This window comes from Dendropsophus ebraccatus, chromosome 5, assembly GCF_027789765.1.
Source record: "Dendropsophus ebraccatus isolate aDenEbr1 chromosome 5, aDenEbr1.pat, whole genome shotgun sequence".
Classification (NCBI taxonomy): Eukaryota; Metazoa; Chordata; class Amphibia; order Anura; family Hylidae; genus Dendropsophus; species Dendropsophus ebraccatus.
The window spans coordinates 8,725,137-8,750,389 of record NC_091458.1 but is presented as its reverse complement, the minus strand read 5'-3'; the positions used below and the strand labels follow the sequence as shown (position 1 = coordinate 8,750,389).

At 47.1% G+C, this 25,253-nt stretch overlaps 1 protein-coding gene across 1 annotated transcript in view; it reads right to left on the bottom strand.

The window, feature by feature from the left end:
- Positions 1-25,253, bottom strand: part of LOC138793990 (NACHT, LRR and PYD domains-containing protein 3-like) — a 90,316-nt gene that overhangs the window by 50,837 nt on the left and 14,226 nt on the right. The window contains exons 4-6 of the mRNA XM_069972755.1: positions 23,848-24,011; positions 15,883-16,057; positions 15,275-15,337 (exon numbers count right to left, since the gene is read on the bottom strand). Of these exons, the coding sequence (XP_069828856.1) occupies positions 15,275-15,337; positions 15,883-16,057; positions 23,848-24,011 (402 nt within the window). The remainder of the gene's footprint in view (positions 1-15,274; positions 15,338-15,882; positions 16,058-23,847; positions 24,012-25,253) is intronic.

Here is a 25,253-nt window from a genome sequence, read left to right as displayed (position 1 = left end):
CCATTATGCTCAGTAAATTTCTACAATGATATACGACAGCAGATATGGAACAATTCTGAGGAGACGGGTTTCTTCTAGTAGATAAGAACAGGACGCAATCATCTCATCCATATTATAAAGCATCTCACTGACATTCACCAATCGGAATCAGATTTCAAAGTTTTCTTATTTTTCATCAGTATCTTTAGCGCTCACACACACATATACATTTTCTTAAAGTTTATTTCTTTATTCTTTTGATCTATATTTTCTAATGACTTTAGATTTATTTCTCTGGGGTTGAGTAATCTGGGATGTAGTGTGGCACTGGGGTACCTGCGGCTATCAGTGGAACTGATCCTGGGGGCCACCAGTGAAGCACTAGTCAGATGAGACATAATTCCTCGGTTTTATCTTAGATTGATCTGTGTCCACGACTTCTTTGTTAATGACAAGATTCAATTCAATTAAAAAAGTGAAACCTCTATATTATATAGAGTCAAAACAGACAGGGGAAACTTTTTCTAGTGTTTCTTTCTGTTAATGTTGATGGTTATGGTTACAGCCAAGGAAAACCCAAAATTCTTTATCTCAGAAAATTACAATATTACATAAGAGCAACTGTAAAAAAAAATAAATTACACAAATTATGGCAGAGTGAAAAGTATATACAGTAAATGCTCTCAATACTTGGTCAGCTCCTTTTGCATGAATGACTGCCCAGTGTTAGGACTAGGATTGTGCGTTCGGCTCCTAGCGGTGCCGATGTGTGTGGTCAAAGAATACATAACAACCGCTCAGGCCGATTGCTGGGGGCGCGACGATGGCGTCCATAGCAGCCGGACTGCTTTTCATGTTTTTCACTAACTCTGCTCTGCTACTCTGTTGTAGCAGTGGCCAGGGTGCTCTCCCCTGGCTGGTCAGCATAAGCTGTAGTAGGTTTTACTAATTGTTGATTGACAGCTAACACACCAGTCAGCTGTCAGTACCTGGGCTGGACCTGTAGTCCCAGCCCCTATCACACCTGTGGCTGGGACTACAGGCTGCATAAGTATCCTCCTCTGTCTTCCACCCCTTGCCTGTGAAAGTGCCTAGTTCGCCAGTGTATCTGGATCAAGTGTTTTTCCCTGCTTTGTATTTCTGGTATCATGACCTCTGGCTTCTGACTAATCGACTACCCTTTGGACACGTTTTTGTACTGCACTGCTCGACTGTTACTGACTCGGATTCCTGACCTTGCTCTCATTGTGTTTTCTCTGTCTTGTTTCGTTCAGTGTTGCACTCAGTAGGTTAGGGATTGCCGTCCAGTTGCCCGTTTGCCACCTAGGGCATCTGAGGCAAGCAGGTAGGGACAGCGGGGCAGGTGCCAGTTTCAGGGCTCACCTGTCCTTGTGTCTCCCTGTCCCTATCCTAACACCCAGTTTACTTTGATAGAAGCCTTCAGCTTGTCTACATTGTTGGGTCTGGAGTCTCTCATCTTCCTCTATAGATTCTCTTTGGAGTTATCGTCAGGCGAGTTTCTTGGCTAACCAAGCCCAGTGATACTATGGTTAGTAAACCAGGTATTGGTACTTTTAGCAGTGTGCACAGGTGCCAAGTCCTGCTGGAAAATGAAAATTCTAATATTTCCTGATAGATGGCTGCGCTGAGTTTGGTAATAATGGCATGCCTCCCCAAACCATCACTGATTGTGGAAACTTCACACCAGACCTCAGGCAGCTTGGATTGTTCCTCTCCACTCTTCCTCAAGACTCTGGAACCTTGATTTCCAATTTAAATGCAAAATTGACTTTCATCTGAAGACAACACCTATGACCACTGAGCAACAGTCCAGTTCTTTTTCTTCTTGGCCCAGGTAAGATGTTTCTGGCATTGTCTATTGGTCATGAGATGGGATGCAACATTTGTAGCCCATGTCCTGGATATGTCTGTCTGTGGTGGCTCTTGAAGCACTGACTCCAGCAGCCATCCACTCCTTGTCAATTTTCCCCAAATTTTTGAATGGCCCTTTCTTAACAATCCTATCAAGGCTGCGGTTACTCCGGTTGCTTGTGCACCTTTTTCTACCACACTTTTTCCTTCCAATCACCTTTCCATTCATATTTTTGACACAGCACTCTGAGAACAGCCAGCTTCTTTGACTAATTTTGGGCTTTTCCTTGGCTGTAACCATAATCACCAACATTAACAGAAATAAACACTAGAAAAAGTTCCCTCTGTTTGTAATGAATTTATATAATATAGGGGTTTCACTTTCTTAATTCAATTACTGAAAACAAATTATACATATTTATATGCACAGTATATATAACATTCCACGGCTATGTTTAACAAGAAGGTAAATTACCTCTTTGTGAAACACAGTTGTGGGAATGTGTGTCTGCATAATCCTGTTCTTGGGGAATGTCCTTAAAGGGGTATTGGAATAAAAAGCTAAAAAATAAAATGCTCCCAAACCTAACTTGTCCCACCATTCCAGAGCTACAAGTTTTTCTAAAAGCTGGTCTATATCCAAGATGGAGCAAGCCGGGAAACAACATTTCCCAGCATGCATTGCACCTCTGAGCCAACTGGCAAGTATCTACTAGAGATGAGCGAAAACGATTCGATCGAGGATGGTATGCGATCGAATATTGTGGTATTCGAAAGATTCGAATTCAATCGAGTAGTGTGACGAATACGTGGGAAACATTCGAAAGCCCTCCCATCGCACTTGGCGCTTTTTTAATAGAATCTCCATGCAGGGAGGCCGTGAGGGACCCTGGGAGTACGCACACAGCACGAAAACGGCGTCTACCCTTATTGGATGGCTGAACCACATGACCTTGAATTTTAAATACTTGGCTCCCGCCTCTCGACCACAGATGCGTTTTTAACCTAGCCAGGGAAAGATCTTGGAGCAGGGAGAGAAAGGTTTTAGTAGCGTTTTGGTTAGACAGGTTTACTACAAAACCCAAAAGTCCTTTTCAGTCATCTTTTAAGTCATCTCTTAATCCAAAGCCCTTCTCAGTGCTAAGAAATAGATGATATAACAGCATCAGCAGCTGTATTCATTCCAGTACCCTGACTTACAGTGTCCCTGGTTTAGCCCACTAAGGGCAAGTTATACATACTGTTCCAGTAGCCCACTAAGGGCAAGTTATACATACTGTTCCAGTAGCCCACTAAGGGCAAGTTATACATACTGTTCCAGTAGCCCAGTAAAAGGCACATGATACATTTTGTTCCAGTAGCCCAGAAAAAGGCACGTCATACATACTGTTCCAGTAACGTTTGTAAAGCATGATGCGTGATACGCGCGAATAACATGACACTCTACGGACGCACATTGGAATCATGTATGTAACGCTGCGCAAGAAATACAAACGAAATGTGTGAACGTTGCCATAAACGTTCGTAAAGAGTTCGCAAACATTTTTCCTTCACAACTGCGGAGAGTGGCATTATTCTGCAATTTTGGGGTGTTGGGTGCACCCAGGCATGCTCCCCCTAATGTCCCAGTGTCATTCCTGAGGTGTTTGTATCGTCTAGGGAGGTTTCATGGGGGACTTGGTGACCTCCAATTGGTCAAATTTGGATTTCCAAGTACCGAGTTTTTCCTATAGACTATAATGGGATTGAATATTTATTCGTTATTAGTCGAATCTCTGTGCCTATTCGATTCGAATTCTCGAAAGTCGAATATTTCACTACTTGCTCATCTCTAGTATCTATATTATCTCTTCTGGTGACAAATCTAGCTCCTGTACTGTGATCTCTGGCAGCTGTTTTCACATATACTGTATCTGGCTTTCTCTGTCACTGTTTCTACCTCACAACACACAGATGAGCTTCATTTATTAATAAAATTCCCACTACCTAAACGAACCACGATACAAGATTGCTTCCCGTATGTCCTCTCTGATGTACCCCGGCAGGAGCTGCGGTGTTCCCCTTGTGCTACCTGCTGCTTAGAGTTGTGCCTAATTTTGCACAACTCCACTAGGTGAGTGCAATCCTATTCCTCCACCTATTGGTTCCTCATTTTAAATTTTATTACACCAGGAGGCGCCCCCGCCCTCTCTCTTTCTGTCTCCATGAGCCATAGATGGGATCTGACGCTGTGTGGGTGGGAGAAACACAGATAAATCCCCTGAAGATGACCCCGAGGATGACATATGTGGAGGGATGTTCCATGTGGGGTCTGCCACATAATCTTCTAGTTCCAAGACAAAGGTCTCCTCTCCCGAGCTGTCACCCTCCATAGGCAAGCAGTACAAGACTGCACTTTGCCTACAAGGTTCCCCTCCCTGGCTGTACTCCTGCAGTCTCAACATTGGCTTTCAATTCCTGTCTCTCTGGACATTCTGAGACTCTGGGGGGAGTGCCAGGGGCTGAGACTCTGGGGGGAGTCTCTATTTGATGACTGTGGCAAGCGGAATTGTGCATTCAACATCAATAGAGGGGGGCAGAAGAAACTTCCCTAACTTGGCCACGGAATGGTGGTGGCACTTCTCTGAGACGGCCCTTCAGTTGACTGCTGTCTCTGTGATTGGCTACTGCCTGCCGCTGAGCTTGAACTTTGAAGGATCCAGCCTGGCTGGTGTTCACTTGCCCACTGGTGTAACAGCTAGCTGAAACCTTCCTCCACTTTGGTATGGAACAACAGTCCCAAAACTCTATCTTCCACCAGCACCACCCTGTGTCCCACCTTGGTTGCTTAAACTGCCTAGACCCTGGGAAGAGCATGATTTCTTTATGAGCTTGGACATATTGCTTGTAATTTGATTTAAAAAATAAATTTGAAAACTAATTTGTTTAACACACTAGGAGTTGAGTGCAATCATTGATTATGTAAGGCGCACGCTCAGTTAACTAATAAAAACAAACTTGTAGAACACAGTAGGAGTGGTGTGCGACCACTATTTATGTAAGGCGCATGCTCATTTCACTAATGAAGACATTTTTAGAACACAGTAGTAGTGAAATGCGACCACTAACTATGTAAGGCGCATGCTCAGTTCACTAATGAAAAAATTTTTTAGAACACAGTAGGAGTAGAGTGCGACCAATAGTTATGTAAGGCGCACACTCATTTTGTAGTAAATTGGTATAACTAAATATGAGTTTACAGTGTCCAGTGAGTAAATAATATGGACTGTGTCTTCACTGGTCCCAGTGAATTCCTATAGGCACTCACTTACTTGGTAAACTGGACACTTGGTTGACAGCTCCAACAAAAAATCTCCCACAATCAGCCCTCCTATCCTCTCTGTCCCTATATCACTCTGTTAGTCTCTCCCTGTTATTCCTGGAATTTTCACTGTTTCCCTGAAAACCCCTTTTAATTTCCACCTCTCTCTCTTTCTCACACACACACACACACACACACACAGCTTGCTGCAGCCATAGCACACACAGCTTGCTGCAGCCATAGTGCACACATACAGCCCACTGCAGCCATAGTGCACACACACACACACACAGCCTGCTGCAGCCATAGCACACACAGTCTGCTGCAGTCATAACACACACACACAGCCTGCTGCAGCCATAGAACACACAGCCTGCTGCAGCCATAGAACACACACCCTGCTGCAGGCATAGCACCCACACACACAGCCTTCTCCAGCCATAGAGCACACACAGCCTGCTGCAGCCGTAGCACACACACACACACACACATACAGCCTGCTGCAGCCATAGCACGCACACACACAACCTGCTACAGCCATTGCACACACACACTCTGCTGCAGTCGTAGCACATGCACACCCTGTTCCTCCTGGAATTTTCACTCTTGCCCAGAATAACTCTTTAATTTTTGCCTCTCTCTCACTAACACAAACACACAGCCTGCTGCAGCCATAGCACTTACACACAGCCTGCTGCAGCCATAACGCACACACAACCTGCTGCAGTGATAGCACACACACCCTGCTGCAGCCATAGCAGACACACACACACAGCCTGCTGCAGCCTTAGCGCACACAGACACACACAGCTTGCTGCAGCCATAAGGCGCGCGCACACACACACAGCCTGCTGCAGCCATAGCATACACATCCAGCTTGCTGCAGCCATAGCGTACACACACACAGCCTACTGCAGCCATAGCACGCACACACAGACCACACACACACACACAGCCTGCTTTAGCCATAACACAGCCTGCTGCAGCCATAGCATACACACACACAAACCCTGTTCCTCCTGTAATTTTCACTGTTGCCCGGAATACCCCTATAATTTCAGCCTCTCTCTCACTAACACACACAGCCTTCCTCAGCCATAACACTTACACATAGCCTGCTGAAGCCATAGAACTTAAACACAGCCTGCTGCAGCACACTAGGGATGCACGATGCACTGAAATATCGATAATATCATAGATATTTCGGGCAAAAAAAAAAGGTTCATTACCAGGATTTCCTGGTATCGATACTTTATGTTAAGCCGCCTAATAACACAGCTTAACATATGGTATGGTGCAGACAGTAGTGGATTATAATAGGGGCGTTTTGGGCGGCAGCCCGGGGCCCTGAGCTCCTGGGGGGCCCATGACCAGCCAGAAAGACTTATACTTTCAGTGGTGTACTGTCTCCTGGCTACACTTTTGCCATGCTTTGCAAAAAATCACAGTTTTTTATGGCAATTTTGCACAAATCAGGACATTATGACATTATCTGTCCTGTACTATGAACGCCAGGCTAGTGCTGCCATAGTTACAGTGGGGTGGGGGGGGCCCAGGCTTGGTGAACAGCCCGGGGCCTATGGTAAAGTTAATCCGTCCCTGAGTGCAGAGAACAAGGCTGGCGGCTAGCAGAGCACCAGCCATGTTCTCTCACTGCTGCCCCCTGCCCCCTAGTGTCACCACCTTCATCCGCCCCACCCTCCACTCACTGCAGTGATAAATTCTAATAGCCAACACAGAGCGATGGCTTGTGTCTGCTTTTTAACTGTGTAAGTGTCGCGACATATGACCCCTCCTGAGCCATTCCAGAAGCAGTGGGGGTCGGCTACAATGTGAAGCAGACCCCTGCTGCTAATGACTGCAGCCCGTCACACCTCAGCCTCTTGTCCTTCCTTGAATGCAGCCAGTGTGAGAAGCTGAGGCTAGAGGAACTGACCTGCCCGGCACATTAACCCTTCCCTGTCTGTCCAGACCTGGTAGCTTTCTGTAGCCTTCTGTTTACTGCTGGGTACATTGACACATTGTCCATATTACACAACTACAACCCCCAGCATAGCCTAATAGCTGAACTATTACAAGACTACAACCCCCAGCATAGCCTGATAGCTGACATATTATACAACTACAACCCCAGCATAGCCTGATAGCTGAACTATTACAAGACTACAACCCCCAGCATACCCTGATTGCTGAAATATTACAGGACTACAACCCCCAGCATAGCCTGAAAGCTGAAGTGTCATTGCCCAAACTATAAAATGATCACATTCCAGATCTTGCACACTAAACAATGTAAGCGCTAAAAAGCCAAGTACAAATTTGCTGAATTTTGGTTAAATCACATCCCCCCAAAAGATTCATAAAATGAATGAATAAAAAAACATATATACAAATGTGATACCAAATAAAACTACAGATCACAGTGCAAAAAATAATCCCGCATACCACCGCCCTACAGGGCAAAAGTTGAACAGGAGTCTACAGGAGTCAGAGTAGGGCAATTTTAAGCACCTTTATTTACAAAATGTTACACTTTATTCCTAAAGTAGTATAATGAAATAAAAAGTCCATAAACGGGTATCACTGTAATAGTGCAGACCTGAAGACCTTAACACCTTCAAAACAGTTGGTGGGTTATTATATTTGCTGTCTAGGGGGCATTATATTTCTATTGTAGCTTTTTCTCATACTTTATTAAGTATCGAATTGGTATCGAGTATTGAAATAAAAAATCTAGTATCAGTATTGAAGTCAACATTCTGGTATCGTGACATCACTAGCGCACACACAGCCTGCTGCAGTGATAGCACACACACACAGCCTGCTACAGCCATAGCGCACACATACACACACAGCCTGCTGCAGCCATAGCACTTACACACAGAGTCTGCTGCAGCCAGGGTCGTATTTACCACTAGGCACCCGTGGTCCGGTGCTTAGGGCAGCATGAATGTGAACAACGGATTACCTGCCTGATTGGAAGCGTTCCGTTGACATCTATAAAAGGAGAGAGCAAAGGGGGGCCGCTATCCCTGATGAAGGCGTAAGTCACACTAAAACGTTGGATGGTCCCTTTGAGACTCCGTAGTGAGTTACTGTGACGTCACACTTCACACACACAGAACGCTGTAGCCTGTTGAGATCGCGCTACCGGCTGGAGCGCGCTCCCAGCATAATAATCTACAGACTGATTCGTTGCATTCACCCATTGCGACCGCTACTAAGACAATAGAACCAAGGAAAACTATACAGAGGACATCGCATCAACAACAGCATCCAGACTGAGTAAGTTTCACTTATTTTATTGATACGTGATCACCAGAGTTAGAGTAGTGGCGCTGGATACATACATATATATTGTTTACGGGTACAAACCCACTTGACGTATTTGCTGCGTGAATCAGTCTTAAAAATAAGCAGGCAAAACGCATGTTGGCTTTATACAATTGTTCTGCGTTAAAATACACAATTGCGTATTTTTGAAGCGTGAAGCTTGTTGTTAGCAAAGCATCAGTTGTTAACAACCTGTGTGAAAAACGCATGTAGCTTCACGCTTCAAAAATACGCAATTGCGTATTTTAACGCAGAACAATTGTATAAAGCCAACCTGCGTTTTGCCTGCTTATTTTTAAGACTGATTCACGCAGCAAATACGTCAAGTGGGTTTGTACCCTACAACCTTTACTGCTTGGAGGGAACGGGTCCATCTCCAGATTGTATCCACTAGCAGGGAGCTACATTTAGCCAAAAAATTAAGCGCTGTATCTGCAATACTATTGCTAGTATAGAACTTTTTTTTTTGTTTTTATCTCCCACCTCCCACTCCCACACTGCCATTAAATGTGTTGTCTTTTTGTGGGGGGAGGGGGGGAGGTATGATGGAATTGTTCAGGTCTGGAGCTATTATCTACCAATCCTGTGGTGAGAATTCCTTCACACAATATGCAGACTGCTCTAATCATGTAACGCCTGGAGTAGTGGATCCACTGGACCGTCACCAGCGATGGCACTAACCTCACCAGGGAGCGGAGTCTAAGGGGCCGCTGGTTTTCACCAGAGCCCGCCGCAAGGCGGGATGGACTTGCTGCGGCAGGCGACCCCCAGGTCGCCACCCCTGGCTTGGTTGCTGGTGACGGCAGGCGAGGCGTGGCAGGAGCAGTAGGCAGGAGATGGTACTGGCAGTGGTCTGTAGGCGAGACCGCAGGTGACAGGCTGAACACAGGAACTAAAGTATAACGGGAAAGCAGGAACCAGGAACAAGGAGTAGGGACCAGGTAGCGGACAGGAATCAGGAACAAGGACTAGGGACCAGGTAGCGGACAGGAATCAGGAACAACAGGGAGCTGGGCCAAACGCTATGGGAAGCATGTAGAGGCTCCAACACCTGTAGTGGGGCAGGGCTGGAATTTATAGGGAGTGATAGTGTGCATGACCAATTAGGAGCGCACTGCCCCTTTAAATCTGAGACAGCCGGCGCGCGCGCGCCCGAGGAGGCGGGGACGCGCGCGCCGGCCGGCACAGACGGAGACAGGAACGGAGGAGAGGTGAGGCGCCCCAGGGGCCGAACTAGCAGCAGCGCCGGGTCCCTACACAAGGACCCCGGCGGCTGCATGGGACAGGAGGCGGTTGCGGCGGCGACCCGGAACGCGGGAAGCCGCCGCGGCCGTGACAGTACCCCCCCCCCCCTTTGGCCTCCCCCTCTTTCTTGCCTGCAAATGGCACAGGAAGCCACAAAGTCTTTGACATCTTGGAACAAACTGGGCCACCAGTAGTGGCGGGAGATCCGTTGCCCGGTCTTTCGGACTCCAGGGTGCCCGGCCTCCAAAGAGGAATGTCCCCACTTCAAAATCCCTCTTCGAAGCGCAGGGTGAACATGGGTCTTTCCGGGGGGTATTCTCTGAAGAGTAGAGGTGACGACTGGTACTAGGCGATCAGGAGGTATAATGTGGCGAGGGGATGTGGGTTTGTGGATGAGATCCTTCTGTAAGTTCTCCCGGTTGTAAGAGGACATGACCTCAGTCTCGGGTACGGAGAGAGGGTACACTCGACCTCGAGGAGAAGGAGTACCAGGAAGGAGGTCTGTGGGAAAATCATACGCCTGGTGAGACGATAGAGAGTCCTCCTCGGCAGAGAAGACATCCGCCAAGTCTTGGTCTTCTGCCGGTAGGCCAGATAGAGGCTTGGCGGGGTCAGGTGACGACATAGAGTACTTGGTCTGAGGTGACTTGAGACACTGGTTGGAACAGTCCTGACCCCAACTGATAATCTCCCCGGTTCTCCAGTCCAGCTTAGGAGCATGTAATTGCAGCCAAGGGAGTCCCAGGAGGATGGCGGGGGGAAGAATGGGGCAGGACGTAGAAGGATATCTTTTCCTGATGTAAAGGACCCACCTGGAGGACTAGAGGTGCGGTCTGGTAATATACCTGGTCGGTAAGAATCTCGCCCGTGACCGAGGAGATAGTCAGGGGCCTGGCTAGTTGGGTCACGGGTAGCCGCCATCTTTGGACCAATGTTGCCGCAATAAAACTGCCTGCTGACCCAGAATCGAGAAAGGCAGTAGTCTGGTGATTTTGTCCTGAGGGTGTCTGGATGGAAACCGGCATAGACAAACTTGGAGAGGTGGCATTCACACCTAGGGACACCTGTCCCACCGGACCTAGGTGCGAGCATTTCCCGGACGTTTGAGGACGTTGGGGACATCTCAGCCGAAAGTGATCCGAACCACCGCAGTAGAGGCAGAGATTCAGCTCCAGACGACGAATTCTTTCATCAGGCGTCAGGTGAGCCCGTTCCACCTGCATAGGAATCTCAGGAGAGGGCTGGGACACCGGAAAGTCAGGATTCTGGAAAACCGGCGCCAGCTGGTGATGGCGACGGGACAAGCCTAGTAGATGTTCATGCCGAACCTCCTTCTCCCTCTCCGAAAAACGAGTATCAACTCTGGTGGCCAGTAGGATGAGTTCGTTCAGGGAGGTGGGTAGGTCTCGGGCGGAAAGCACGTCTCTCACCCGACTAGACAGGCCCTTCTTGAAGGTGGCTATTAGAGCGGCTTCATTCCAGTCCAATTCAGCCGCCAGGGTATGGAACTGGATGGCGTAATCGCCAACAGAGGAGCTCCCTTGAGAGAGGTTGAGGAGAGCAGTTTCAGCTGAAGTAGCACGGGCAGGTTCCTCAAAGCAGAGCGAAACTCGAATAAGAAGGTTCGGAGATTGGCAGCAGCAGGGTCATCTCGGTCCCACAGCGGCGTGGCCCAGGCCAGAGCTCTACCCTCTAATAGGCTGATGATGAAAGCCACTTTAGAGCGCTCAGTGGGAAACTGACTGCTTAGAAGTTCGAAAATCTTAATAGGAATGGTTGACTAAATGAGGCTTATTATTGATTTGTCTCTATGTAACTGCATAGATTCATAGGTAAATACTATCCGCGCTGGTCATCATAAATTGTGCAACCAGCTGTGTGTAGCCAAGGACCGTAACTATCATAATCCACTATACTAAGTGACGTTCTCGCGATGATGGTTTTGAGTCACACATTAAGTGGGGCTGGGCCTAACTCACACATTAAGTGTGCCTTGAGCTCACAGTAACAGCTCACTGATCTATTTTACGGGTATGTTACGGTCATGTGACGATTGATTCCACACCGGAGGGCGTAACTACATTATGTAGAGCTTGCGTTCCATACCTGGGCAACAGTTCATTGAGCTATTCTATCTGCGTTCCAGCAGACGGAAGGGTATCACTATGTGACATCATATCCGGTAAGGAAGGGACAGGGTGGAACGCACGCCTGCGTTCCACAAGGCGGAAGCAGGTGTTTGCACACCGGCGGCGGATCCCAGCATGGACGGGCATTTACCAGCTACTTAAGGTAGGACTACTAGCTAAACGCAGCAGCCTCTTAGTACACCCCACATCGGGAACGCTGGTTAGGGGTGTCTATCTTTCACCCGACCGTGGCCATACATCGCTTTATGCACGCGGGGCATATGTATCCGTGGACCCGTTTTCTGGCCATCTTTTTCTAGATGAGTATATTGCTCCTTTATATCCATATCTGGTCTAGGATGCATTGTTGTCTAGATCTAACTTCATACTGCAGTGTTTTCTATTTGCGAAACATTTGTGGGTTACATTTTACTAGTTGAATAATATACTGCTGTGGTTTCTCCATATATGATTCTGGCATTATAGGTATGTTTCTAACACCTTAACCACATGGGAGAGATAACCATACTATAAGTTGCTATATAGCAGTAGCCATTGTGTGTTCTTATCTTATAGTGGTGCAGATTGCTGTTTATCTTTTTTAAATATTAAATGATCATTGCTTGTTGATTCCCTGATGAACCCGTAGCAAACAGACGGGGGAAACGCGTAGGAATATTTATATATAATTATATCTGTTGATCATTATTGTACATAATTTATGGAGTGTACACGTTTTTTTTTTTTTTTCCTTCTATTAGTTTTTGGGTATATATTTTTGTAGGGACACATGGTGTTTATTTTTTTCTCCCGCGCACTTATTTGAGAGTAGGGACCGCCATCGTGGTTGGGGCCACCCTGCTAAGGAGGTGACCACCCCAAAAGGCAGGGCTAGATCATCTCTCTGTAGTACAGAGTGCACTACCCCCACCCACACTTGTTGTTACCATCTTGCTTTTAGGTCCATTTATATCTACTATACTCTGTTTGGACGTGGGAGTTAGTTATCACAGTGTTTTGTCACATATTTTCTGATTTTCTATTTATTGATATAAGTAGTGTTAAGATTTTAGCGAGCTATTAAAGGTTATGTTTTAAGCCTCATTTAGTCAACCATTCCTATTAAGATTTTCAATTCTTCTAGTGACTATAGGGCAGCCCCATCTGGTGGTTAGCAGAGACCCTTATATAGTGTCTGCATGTCTGTTGAATATGCTTAGAAGTTCGATATACATAGTGCATTGGGTCAGGAATCCTCTGCACAAAGTCACCAGAGTATTTGCTTGGGAGAGCCAGTAGAAGTCTCGAGGTAGCTGCAGGTGGTGGTAGGCGCTGGGCTGTAGTATGCTGCTGTAGGGCGGCAGTCAATTGCTGGATTTGTTGAGCCTGTTGAGCGACCACTCTTGCGACGTCACGGAGATCAGGCACCTCGCCGGGATCCATGGTTGGAGCCTACTGTAACGCCTGGAGTAGTGGATCCACTGGACCGTCACCAGCGATGGCACTAACCTCACCAGGGAGCGGAGTCTAAGGGGCCGCTGGTTTTCACCAGAGCCCGACGCAAGGCGGGATGGACTTGCTGCGGCAGGCGACCCCCAGGTCGCTACCCCTGGCTTGGTTGCTGGTGACGGCAGGCGAGGCGTGGCAGGAGCAGTAGGCAGGAGATGGTACTGGCAGTGGTCTGTAGGCGAGACCGCAGGTGACAGGCTGAACACAGGAACTAAAGTATAATGGGGAAGCAGGAACAAGGAGTAGGGACCAGGTAGCGGATAGGAATCAGGAACAAGGACTAGGGACCAGGTAGCGGACAGGAATCAGGAACAACAGGGAGCTGGGCCAAATGCTATAGGAAGCATGTAGAGGCTCCAACACCTGTAGTGGGGCAGGGCTGGAATTTATAGGGAGTGATAGTGTGCATGACCAATTAGGAGCGCACTGCCCCTTTAAATCTGAGACAGCCGGCGCGCGCGCGCCCTAGGAGGCGGGGACGCGCGCGCCGGCCGGCACAGACAGAGACAGGAACGGAGGAGAGGTGAGGCGCCCCAGGGGCCGAACTAGCAGCAGCGCCGGGTCCCTACACAAGGACCCCGGCGGCTGCATGGGACAGGAGGCGGTCGCGGCGGCGACCCGAAACGCGGGAAGCCGCCGCGGCCATGACAAATCATTGATTCAATTTATGTTTTAAGCAGTTAAAAACCAGGAAAAACGTGTTTCAGACAATGTTTCTACATGTAGAGATATTGCATGTGACCGAAACCTCTCTCCTTCACACTCCCCAAGATGGGGCGTCTTCAGGTTTAGTGCCTAGGGTAGCAGCAGCTGTTAATACAGCCCTGGCTGCAGCCATGGCGCACACACACACCCTGCTGCAGAAATAGCGCATACACACACAGCCTGCTGCAGCCATAGCACACACATCTACAGTGTGCTGCAGCCATTGCACACACACACAGCCTGCTACAGCCATAGGCTGCGTTCACACTACGTATATTTCAGTCAGTATTGCAACCAAAACCCGGAGTGGAATAAAAACTCAAAAAGGATCTGTTCACACAATGTTGAAATTGAGTGGATGGCTGCCATATAACAGTAAATAACTGCCATTATTTCAACACAACAGCCGTTGTTTTAAAATAACAGCAAATATTTGCCATTAAATGGCGGCCATCCACTCAATTTCAACATTGTGTGAACAGAGCCTTTCTGTGTTTTTAATCCACTCCTGGTTTTGGTTGCAATACTGACTGAAATATACTGATTGAAATATACGTAGTGTGAACGCAGCCATAGCATGCATACACACACAGAGTCTGCTGCAGCCATAGCGCACACATACACACACAGCCTGCTGCAGCCATAGCACTCACACACACAGCCTGCTACAGCCATAGCACACATACACACAGAGTCTGCTGCAGCCATAGGGCACACATACACACACAGCCTGCTGCAGCCATAGCACTCACACACACAGCCTGCTACAGCCATAGCGCACATACACACAGAGTCTGCTGCAGCCATAGGGCACACACACACCCTGCTGCAGACATAGCACACACACATACAGTCTGCTGCAGCCATAGCACGCACACACAGCCTGTTGCAGCCATAGCACACACACACACACACACCCTGCTGCAGCCATAGCTCACACACACACACTATTCCTCCTGGAATTTTCACTGTTGCCCATACCCCTTTAATTTCAGCCTCTTTCTCACTAACACACACAACCTGCTGCAGCCATTGCACTTACACACAGGCAGCTGCAGTGATAGCACAAATAGCGGCATACAGCGCTCGGCCACCTTGAGCAGTCACATATATACATAGTTTGGCTAAGGAAACACAGCGGGTCCACACACATTGGGGCATTACACTGTGATGATAATAATGTTATATAATGTGCACTTACCTATCAGCTCCGGGGGAAGTTGTTGGCCATCTTTATCCAGTATGATTTGTTCCACCAGAGAACCTAATAAGAAATGAGAGATGTGAATAAAGGACGTCATCAGACGCCAAACCGCTGGTACTGTTCTGTCTTCTTCATGAAAACATGTCCGTTCCCGGGTGTGCCTGTCTCCTGGGGCCGGTATTTAGGCAAAAAAAAATTTTATTTGCTCCACAAGAGCATACTGACACCTGGCCTTACCGCTGGAGAGAGCAGAGTACAGCACTTGTCTCTTTCCAGCCGCTTCATAGAGAACAAATAGAGCCGCAGGTCATGTGCAGACCCACATCTCTGTTCAAGACAAATGAGTTGGTGCGACGATACAGAGATCCCAGGGATGTTCAGAGGTCGGACTCCCCCGTCCTGCGCAATCTCATACTTGTCATACTATATACTGTATAATAAATATGTAGGTATGTGGGTTTTCTAGGTTATCCAATGCTGCATTTATCTTAGCCTAAGACGCTGATACTAATACTGAGGGTGCAGAGTGTAAAAAGCAGATCTTATTATTGTGTTCTATGTAAGTAATGAAAACCCCTATTCCCTATTCTCATCTACAATCTTACCTGTATCTCGGTAGAGTTCCTCCAGTACAGCGTGCAGGTCAGGGGAGTCATGATTCTTCTGTAAGGCAGAAAGACTGTCCCACAATGCTATCATAGCTTCTCTTCCTCCAAGGAGAATATCCTGTAGTAACGTCCGGGCCAATGTTTTTCTATCATTTTCTAGACTCTGGTATTTCTAGAACACAAGAAAGATCTGACATAAGGAACATTATACAAAGATAAATCACAGCAAAGGGTTATCACCCCCAGTTACCTCCTGTCACCCCCCCTATAATGTGCAGGGAAAAGAAAGGGTGGGGGTGGGGGGTGCGATTTGGTGCAGGATGTGACAACTCACGGACACAGGGCAGACAGGTGTACTAGTAACTGCACACTCACTGTCAGGACTGTATCTTTGCGGAGCATTATGCGCCCCTCTGCTCGTGCTGTACGGCCGAGAAGGCGCTGATATTCTCTTATTCTGTTCTGTGTTTTGTTTTGCTGTGTCTGAACACTGGTTTATTTGCTCTCTTTGGGAGACACACCCGACTTTACCTGCTGAGTTTTGTCTGGCCATGTCAGGGTTAATCTGTGTTCTGGTTCTGCTGTGACTGACAGGTCTTCCTGCCAGTGGATCTGTTTTGTTCTCAGCTGTCTGTGCTTGGAGTTCAGGGGGATGGTCCAATTATGTTCTGGATCAGAACCCTGGCCTCCTATATAACTACCTCAGTCTGGGATATCTTTGCCGGATATTGAGCTTGTCTCTGCCTGGTTCTGTGTTTCTATTCTTGCACTGTTGATTCTGACCCTGCTTTGCCTTTCTGACCATTCTTGTTTGCTGCCTGCCCCTGACCATACTGCCTGTATATTGACCTTGCCTTCGGATTGTGATTTTGTACTTTTGCTGCCCGTTTGTTGTGACCCGGACTGTTGACCATTCGTTATTGTGTTTTGTCTGTCTGTCTTGTCCTTGTGTCCCACCTAGCCAGCGCAGGGACTGCCGCCCAGTTGCTCGCCGCCATTTTAGGGCGGATTGTGGCAAATAGGTAGAGGACAGTGGGCGGGGCTGAGCTTAGGGCTCACGGTTTGTCTTGTCCTGCTGTCCGGTTCCTAACAGAATATCCGGCCCTACTTTTTTTTTCTCTCTCTCCACCTTGCTATGGACCCCATGAAAGCTCTGGTTGAGCAAATGCAAAGTCTCAACCAGCTTGTTCTGGACCTTACGCAATGGGTGCAGCAGGTAGAGTCTTTCCTGGGCCAAAATGCCATGCTATCTGCTGCTGCTCCCCCAGAACCTCCAGTGCAGCTTCCTGATAGGTTCAAAGGCGAAAGAAAGGCCTTTCGAATCTTTAGAGAGGGATGTAAGTTGTTTTTCAGACTTTGTCCCCGGTCCTCTGGGGATGAGAGCCAGAGAGTAGGCATTATTATGTCACTCTTACAAGGACCTCCGCAGGAGTGGGCCTTTTCTTTGCCTCCAGATGCCACTGAGTTATCTTCTGTGGATCAGTTTTTCTCTGCATTGGAGTTACTCTATGATGACCCTGACAGGGCAGCAGCAGCTGAGAGGCAGTTGACTACTTTGAGACAGGGCAAGCGACCGGTGGAGGAGTATTGTGCTGAGTTCCGCCAGTGGTGCGTTCCATCCGGATGGAATGATCCTGCACTTAGATGCAAGTTTAAGCAGGGGTTGTCTGATGGCATTAAGGATGCCTGGACAGGACACCCAGATCCTTCCACCCTTAAGCAGGCCATGAATTTGGCTATTCGTATAGACCGCAGGCTCCGTGACAGACATAGGGAGAAAGTAGACTCTGACTCTTCTAAACAATCTGTCTCCTATTCTGTCAAAACCCCTCTTGTTACCCCTACTATTCCTGAGGACGAGCCCATGCAGCTGGGACTATTGGATGCCAGGACCAGGCGAGAACACCGGAGACACAACGGTCTGTGTTATTACTGTGGTGACAGTGGCCATTTCATCAGTTTCTGCCACAAGCGGCCCAAGCGGCAAGAAAACCTGCACCCAGATCATCGGCGTCCAGGTGACTCCCAGGAAGGTCACTTGGGCGCACAGGTACCCTCCGGCGAAATTAATATTTCTAGTTCTGTTGTACCTGATTTGCCTGTATCTGATGTGAATTTAACATGTTGTTCTGCTCGTCCTGTCAGTAAGCCTGTTCTCCATGCCATGGACTCGTCTTCTGATGAATGGGAGTCAGATGGCAATCTTCTAAGTGAGGTTGAGTCCTGTGAGGGTCCTGAGGCCCCTCATAAAAGGGGGGGTACTGTCAGGACTGTATCTTTGCGGAGCATTATGCGCCCCTCTGCTCGTGCTGTACGGCCGAGAAGGCGCTGATATTCTCTTATTCTGTTCTGTGTTTTGTTTTGCTGTGTCTGAACACTGGTTTATTTGCTCTCTTTGGGAGACACACCCGACTTTACCTGCTGAGTTTTGTCTGGCCATGTCAGGGTTAATCTGTGTTCTGGTTCTGCTGTGACTGACAGGTCTTCCTGCCAGTGGATCTGTTTTGTTCTCAGCTGTCTGTGCTTGGAGTTCAGGGGGATGGTCCAATTATGTTCTGGATCAGAACCCTGGCCTCCTATATAACTACCTCAGTCTGGGATATCTTTGCCGGATATTGAGCTTGTCTCTGCCTGGTTCTGTGTTTCTATTCTTGCACTGTTGATTCTGACCCTGCTTTGCCTTTCTGACCATTCTTGTTTGCTGCCTGCCCCTGACCATACTGCCTGTATATTGACCTTGCCTTCGGATTGTGATTTTGTACTTTTGCTGCCCGTTTGTTGTGACCCGGACTGTTGACCATTCGTTATTGTGTTTTGTCTGTCTGTCTTGTCCTTGTGTCCCACCTAGCCAGCGCAGGGACTGCCGCCCAGTTGCTCGCCGCCATTTTAGGGCGGATTGTGGCAAATAGGTAGAGGACAGTGGGCGGGGCTGAGCTTAGGGCTCACGGTTTGTCTTGTCCTGCTGTCCGGTTCCTAACGCTCACCTTGTGCAAACACTACACAACACTATGATGAGCTTGTATATCAAGAAGGATCAGCGACTAAATGACAATATGGACAAAGGAACACTGGCCTGGATCATGCCAAATAGCACAAAACTCCCTTCAAATTGGTTGCGCAGGTGATTTGGAGAGCAGGAACCCTGGGGTAATGGCGTCAGTGCTGGTAAGGAACTCTCCAACAGTGGCAAATTCCAACAGGAAATCTCTTACTGTACAAAAAGTGACGCGTTTCAGCTCTTACATCTACTGGAGCCTTTTTCAAGCTTACAACAACTTCAAATCCAGAGTCCTATTTTAAAGTGCCGGCCCCATGACAGTTCATTATACTGCTTCCAGGTCACAGCGGGGTCGGCGCTATAATAACACAACAAACATATTGACATGCCACCATCACTGACATGTCTATCCATATACATCCTTCATAGAACCCTTGAATTGACACCTCACATATAAATAAACAATAAAATATAAATTCATAAAATGTACATAGAAACACACATACAAAACCTAGTATCTAAAATATACACATTCAAAAAACTCCAGATCTTCCACTGCAATAGATATTAAAAGCACAAACCATCATACATGTGCCTAGTGATGGCCCGGGATAATCCTATAGATCAAACAGACTATCTGCCTATACAGAAACACAACCTCCAGCCAGAGAGATCAGGGAATATACCTCTTTCCATTGTGGAACCAAGAAATGGAGAGCTGCAGAGACACCAGTACTGTTCCCTATGCAAGAACCCTTCAAGCGACTCTGTACCCACAATCTGCCCCCCCTCCCCCAAACCACTTGTACCTTCGGATAGCTGCTTTTAATCCAAGATCTGTCCTCCCGTTTGGCAGGTGATGCAGTTATTGTCCTAAAAACAACTTTTAAACTTGCAGCCCCGTGCCCCACGGGAGTATCTGTGCCGTAACTTTGCACCACCCCTCCATCCCTCCTCCCCATCCTCTTCATCATTAGGAATGCCACTGGAACATGTACTCCTGTCTGAACAATGCACAGGTGTCTTAACGATCCAGCCCATGTGCCGGGCTGACACAGCTGAGGAATAGTAGGCAATCTGCCTGGAGCATTCCTAATCATGAGGAGGAGGAGGGACAGAGAGGTTGTGCCAGCCTAATGCATACACAATCTAGGCCACGCCCGCTGGGAAAGTAGCTGCAAGTTTAAAAGTTGTTTTTTAGGACAATAACCGTATCACCTGCCAAACGGACCCCATTACAGATTTTGGATTAAAAGCAGCTATCTGAAGGTACAAGCGGTTTGGGGGGGTCAGATTGTGGGTACAGAGTCGCTTTCAGCTGACTGGGATGACACAGCAGCTTCAGCTTCCAAAGCCTCCAGCCCCCGGCTTTCTGCAGCTGCAGCCACTGCTGATACTTCAAGAGAAACTTCACCTGTCACAACTACTACTGCTCATCATGCAGGACCAGTCACTCAAGCTCAGCCTCCGGTGACTTACAACGTGGGAAAACTTGTTGCTGTGCCTACTCCGCGTTTAACTACATCAGCTTCAGCATCTACCTCCATGATGACTACATGGAAGATTTCTAAAGGGTCGCCACCAACTGTATCCAGATATGGTGGAGGCCATGCTATGTGGCGACACTCACATTACTGCTATGCCAACTTCCTGATACAGGTGTTAAGCACCTCTGCAAAGAGACTTGGTCATGTTGACTTCTACATCCCCAGTTCATCCTTCCCCTTTGTTCTACTTTGAAGAAACCTGCACTTAGGTGACCTTTATTATGCAAAGACTGACGCATCATAGCACTTCAGGTGCTGATAAGGCTAGGTGATGTAATGTTACCTGCTTAGGGTATGTGCACACTGAGGATTACTGACTGAACCTCCGTCGCGTAATCCTCAGCTCACGCCCGCTCGCGGAGTGCAGCAGGCGCGCGCACCTCTCCCCCTGTCATAGACTCCATTCTACGCACGGGCGGATTCCTTCCTCCGCCCAAAGAATGATCAAGTTCATTCTTTGGGTGGAGGAAGGAATCCGCCCCTGGATAGAATGGAGTCTGTGGCACGGGTAGAGACGCACGCTGCTGTCCACGAGCGGGTGCGAGCATCAGATTACGTGACGGACTTTCCGTCCTATTTACTCAATGTGCACATACCCTTACACCGTAACTGTGGCACTACACCTATATATACAGGCCTCTGAATTAGAAGATGATCAGAGCGTGACAGAAAGATGGTCTGGAAGAAAGAAAGGAATGTGAACTCTTGCTCACAATGATATTTTCCAGGAACTCTATGTTACGTTTGCAATACTTGAATACACTGCGCATGAGTAATACCTCCCCTTATCATGTCTATAAAAGATAATACAAAACAATAAAGGGGGCGCTTCCCCAACTTATGTTACTGATACGTACATCAGCTGTCTGTGTCTGTGATTTTAAGTTGTGAGCAGAACTGCAGCTGCTAACTCATTAGGAACCATCCTATCCTAAGGAAAGTCTGACTTCATAAAGTCAGACAAAACAAAAGTTAAACTTATCAGTGCACAGACTGATGCATCCTGATTGTTCTTATGTTAGACATGCATTATGGAAGATTTGCACTTATTGACTACTGCATTGCAAGTTTTATACTTTTATATTATTACTAACTTGTGCCTTTATAGTCTAATACACTGTTTTCTATTTCAGTGGCTTTTGTAGTGTTCTCTGTCTACCACTCACCCATGCTGTGCCTAAGTATGTTTACAGATACCTCCCTATAAGTATGCCAGAGGCGGCTTTTTCTCAGTGGGGGGGTCTGCAGTGTCCCAGAGCAGGTTTCCACTGCTGTTGTACCATCATGTCTAGGTTAGTACTGTGTTTTATAGGCTCTGGGACTGAATCCTGTAGAACTCTGCCACCAACACCAGATATCAGTGTAGTATTTGCACGGCTGAATGACAAAACTGTTTAAGGGGTTAACTGATTTCCTTATTGATCATATGAGTCTTGCAACTGTTCTCTGCACTATACCTTGACCAATCCCTGAGCCAGCTACCTCAGGGGCTACTGCCCTATCACACAGGGTTATAATGTCTCTTGACCAAGATTCCCTCCTGAAGTCTTAGTTTACACGTAGTAGGGTTGGACCTGAGTATATTTCTATCTCCTGATACCTTAGCCATGTCCATCTAGAACACCACAAGTAAGGGGCTGTGGAACACCGGGACTAAAATTCCATCCATGCTGGGTTTTCATTTTCTTCTCTTTCTCTGAATGCAACACAAGATTAACTGAGGTACTGTACAAGCCAGTAGATTAGCAAAGTGCAAACGTAGAGGCTCTACAGCAACACACTAGGTCCTACGTGGTATCCCCACCGGCCTGCTCTCCCACTAGGTGGGCCTGTAATCTCTCATCATGTGTCACTTAGTGCCCACATGGTAGCTTAGGTAGATGCTTATTCCTATTGTCTGGTTAGGATCCCACATTCATGCCCACAGATCCCTAAGTCACTCCAGCTTCACACCTCAAGGTTCTCCATCTCAAAACTTTATTGACTTCATAGACTTTGTCAACCTTCCCACTGTGTATTCCCAGCGTCTAAGCTGTGTAGAGTATTCTTGAGATTTCTAAACCATGAAAGATTTGTTCTGTAGTATGAGTTCTTCAGTAAAGACTTTAACTGTTTAAGGGGGAGATTTATCAAAGGATGTAAAATTTAGACTGGTGCAAACTGCCCACAGCAACCAATCACAGCTCAACTTCCAGCCCTGGTGAAAGAAAAGAGGAGCTGTGATTGGTTGCTGTGGGCAGTTTGCACCAGTCTAAATTTTACACCCTTTGATAAATCTCCCCCTAAGAGTCTAGAGTCTGTCTTCTATAACGTACAGCTCACAACTTCTCTCTACTACAGCTCCTAGTATCTGCAAGTGGCGAGTCAGTGTATACAACTGCTTATACCACTCCTGGCGACTGTGACAAGTGCCTTGTGGTGCTTCTACATCTGCCCCCTTGTGTTGCTGTGCCCACGCTCCACATGTAGCTCCTGTATATAACCCATGATAACACGGGGGGCTCCTGTATATAACACGGGGGGGGGGGGGGTCCTGTATATAACCCATGATAACACGGGGGGGGGGGGGGCTCCTGTATATAACACATGATAACACGGGGGGCTCCTGTATATAACACATGATAACACGGGGGGGCTCCTGTATATAACCCATGATAACACGGGGGGCTCCTGTATATAACACATGATAACACAGGGGGCTCCTGTATATAATACATGATAACACGGGGGGCTCCTGTATATAACCCATGATAACACGGGGGGGCTCCTGTATATAACACAGGGGGGGGGCCTGTATATAACCCATGATAACATGGGGGGGGCTCCTGTATATAACACATGATAACACAGGGGGGCTCCTGTATATAACACATGATAACACGGGGGGGGGGGGCTCCTGTATATAACACATGATAACACAGGGGGGGGGGGGGGGGGGGGGGCTCCTGTATATAACACATGATAACACAGGGGGGGGGCTCCTGTATATAACACATGATAACACGGGGGGCTCCTGTATATAACACATGATAACATGGTGGGCTCCTGTATATAACACATGATAACACAGGGGGGGGGGGCTCCTGTATATAACACAAGATAACACGGGGGGGGGGGGCTCCTGTATATAACACCTGATAACACGGGGGGCTCCTGTATATAACACATGATAACACGGGGGGCTCCTGTATATAACACATGATAACACGGGGGGCTCCTGTATATAACACATGATAACATGGTGGGCTCCTGTATATAACACATGATAACACGGGGGGGGGGGGCTCCTGTATATAACACATGATAACACGGGGGGCTCCTGTATATAACACATGATAACACAGGGGGATCCTGTATATAACACATGATAACATGGTGGGCTCCTGTATATAACACCGGCAGGTCATGGCCTCTCACCTCTATATCAGGAATATTTCGGGCATGGAGCTCTGTGAGAAGTGGGTGAGGGCTCAGGTTCTCCACAATGAGCTGCAGATCATCCTGGAAATATTCATAAATCATCCTCAGGTCGTCATCTTCATACTGACAAAGCTTTTCATAAAACTCCCGGGTGTCGTCATCTAGGAAATGAAGGAGACACAAGAATGACGTCTTCTAGAACCTGCAGAACACGGACAGCATCTTATATATAGTTTTCCTGCTCTGGATCATTCTAGAAGGTTCCACTGATCAGACATTCACAGCCCCCACTCACTGACCAGCACAATGACCATTAATTTACAGGAGACAAAGTCCCAAATTTAACCCCTTAAGGACTGGGCCAATTTTTGCACTTTTGTTTTTTTTCCTCCTTGTGCTTAAAAGACCAAAGCATTTACATTTTTTCACCTAGAGACCCACATGAGCCCTTAGTTTTTGCACCACTAATCGTACTTTGCAATGATAGGCATGATTTTATTTATTAAAGTATGCTGCGAAACCAGAAAAAAATTATATGTCGTGAAATTGAAAATAAAACACATTTTTTTAATTGGGGGGAATACGTCGTTCGCCCTATGGTGAAATTGACTTGTTATACTTGTTCCTCACGATTACATGATTGTGATTACAACAATATGTAACTTGTGTAACTTTTATTTTATTTGATGGCTTTTAAAAAATTAAAACCTTTTTAAAAATGAATGTTCCTTAAAGGGGTAGTGCGGCGCTAAAAAATTATTCACAGAATAACACACATTATAAAGTTATACAACTTTGTAAAGTATGTTATGTCTGTGAATCACCCCCTTTCCCGTGTCCCACCACCCCCGCACGTGTACCCGGAAGTGTGTGGTGCATTATACATTACCTGATCCGTGTCCCCCCTCCGCCGCGTCACAACTGTGCTCAGCCGCGATCAGGTAATGTATAATGCACCACACACTTCCGGGTACACGGGCAGGGGTGGTGGGACACGGGGAAGGGGGTGATTCACAGACATAACATACATTACAAAGTTGTATAACTTTATAATGTGTGTTATTCTGTGAATAATTTTTTAGCGCCGCACTACCCCTTTAAAGGAGAATTTCGGCCAAAAGTATTTTTTAATATGTTATTACTTATGGAAAGTTAGACAAATTCCTAATGTACATTAATTATTGGAAATGCACATATACTGCTTAATTTCCCTTAATTTAGTAAATCATGGAATCTTTAAATTCTCTCAAAAACCAGTTGTAATTCCTATGGAGTGGACACTCTATGGATTCAATGGATGTCTATGTAACACGTCTATGTATGCACACATATACACTGTACTACTCCCATCATCTGCTCATACTATTAGCAGATGATGGGAGGAGTAGTACAGTATATATGTG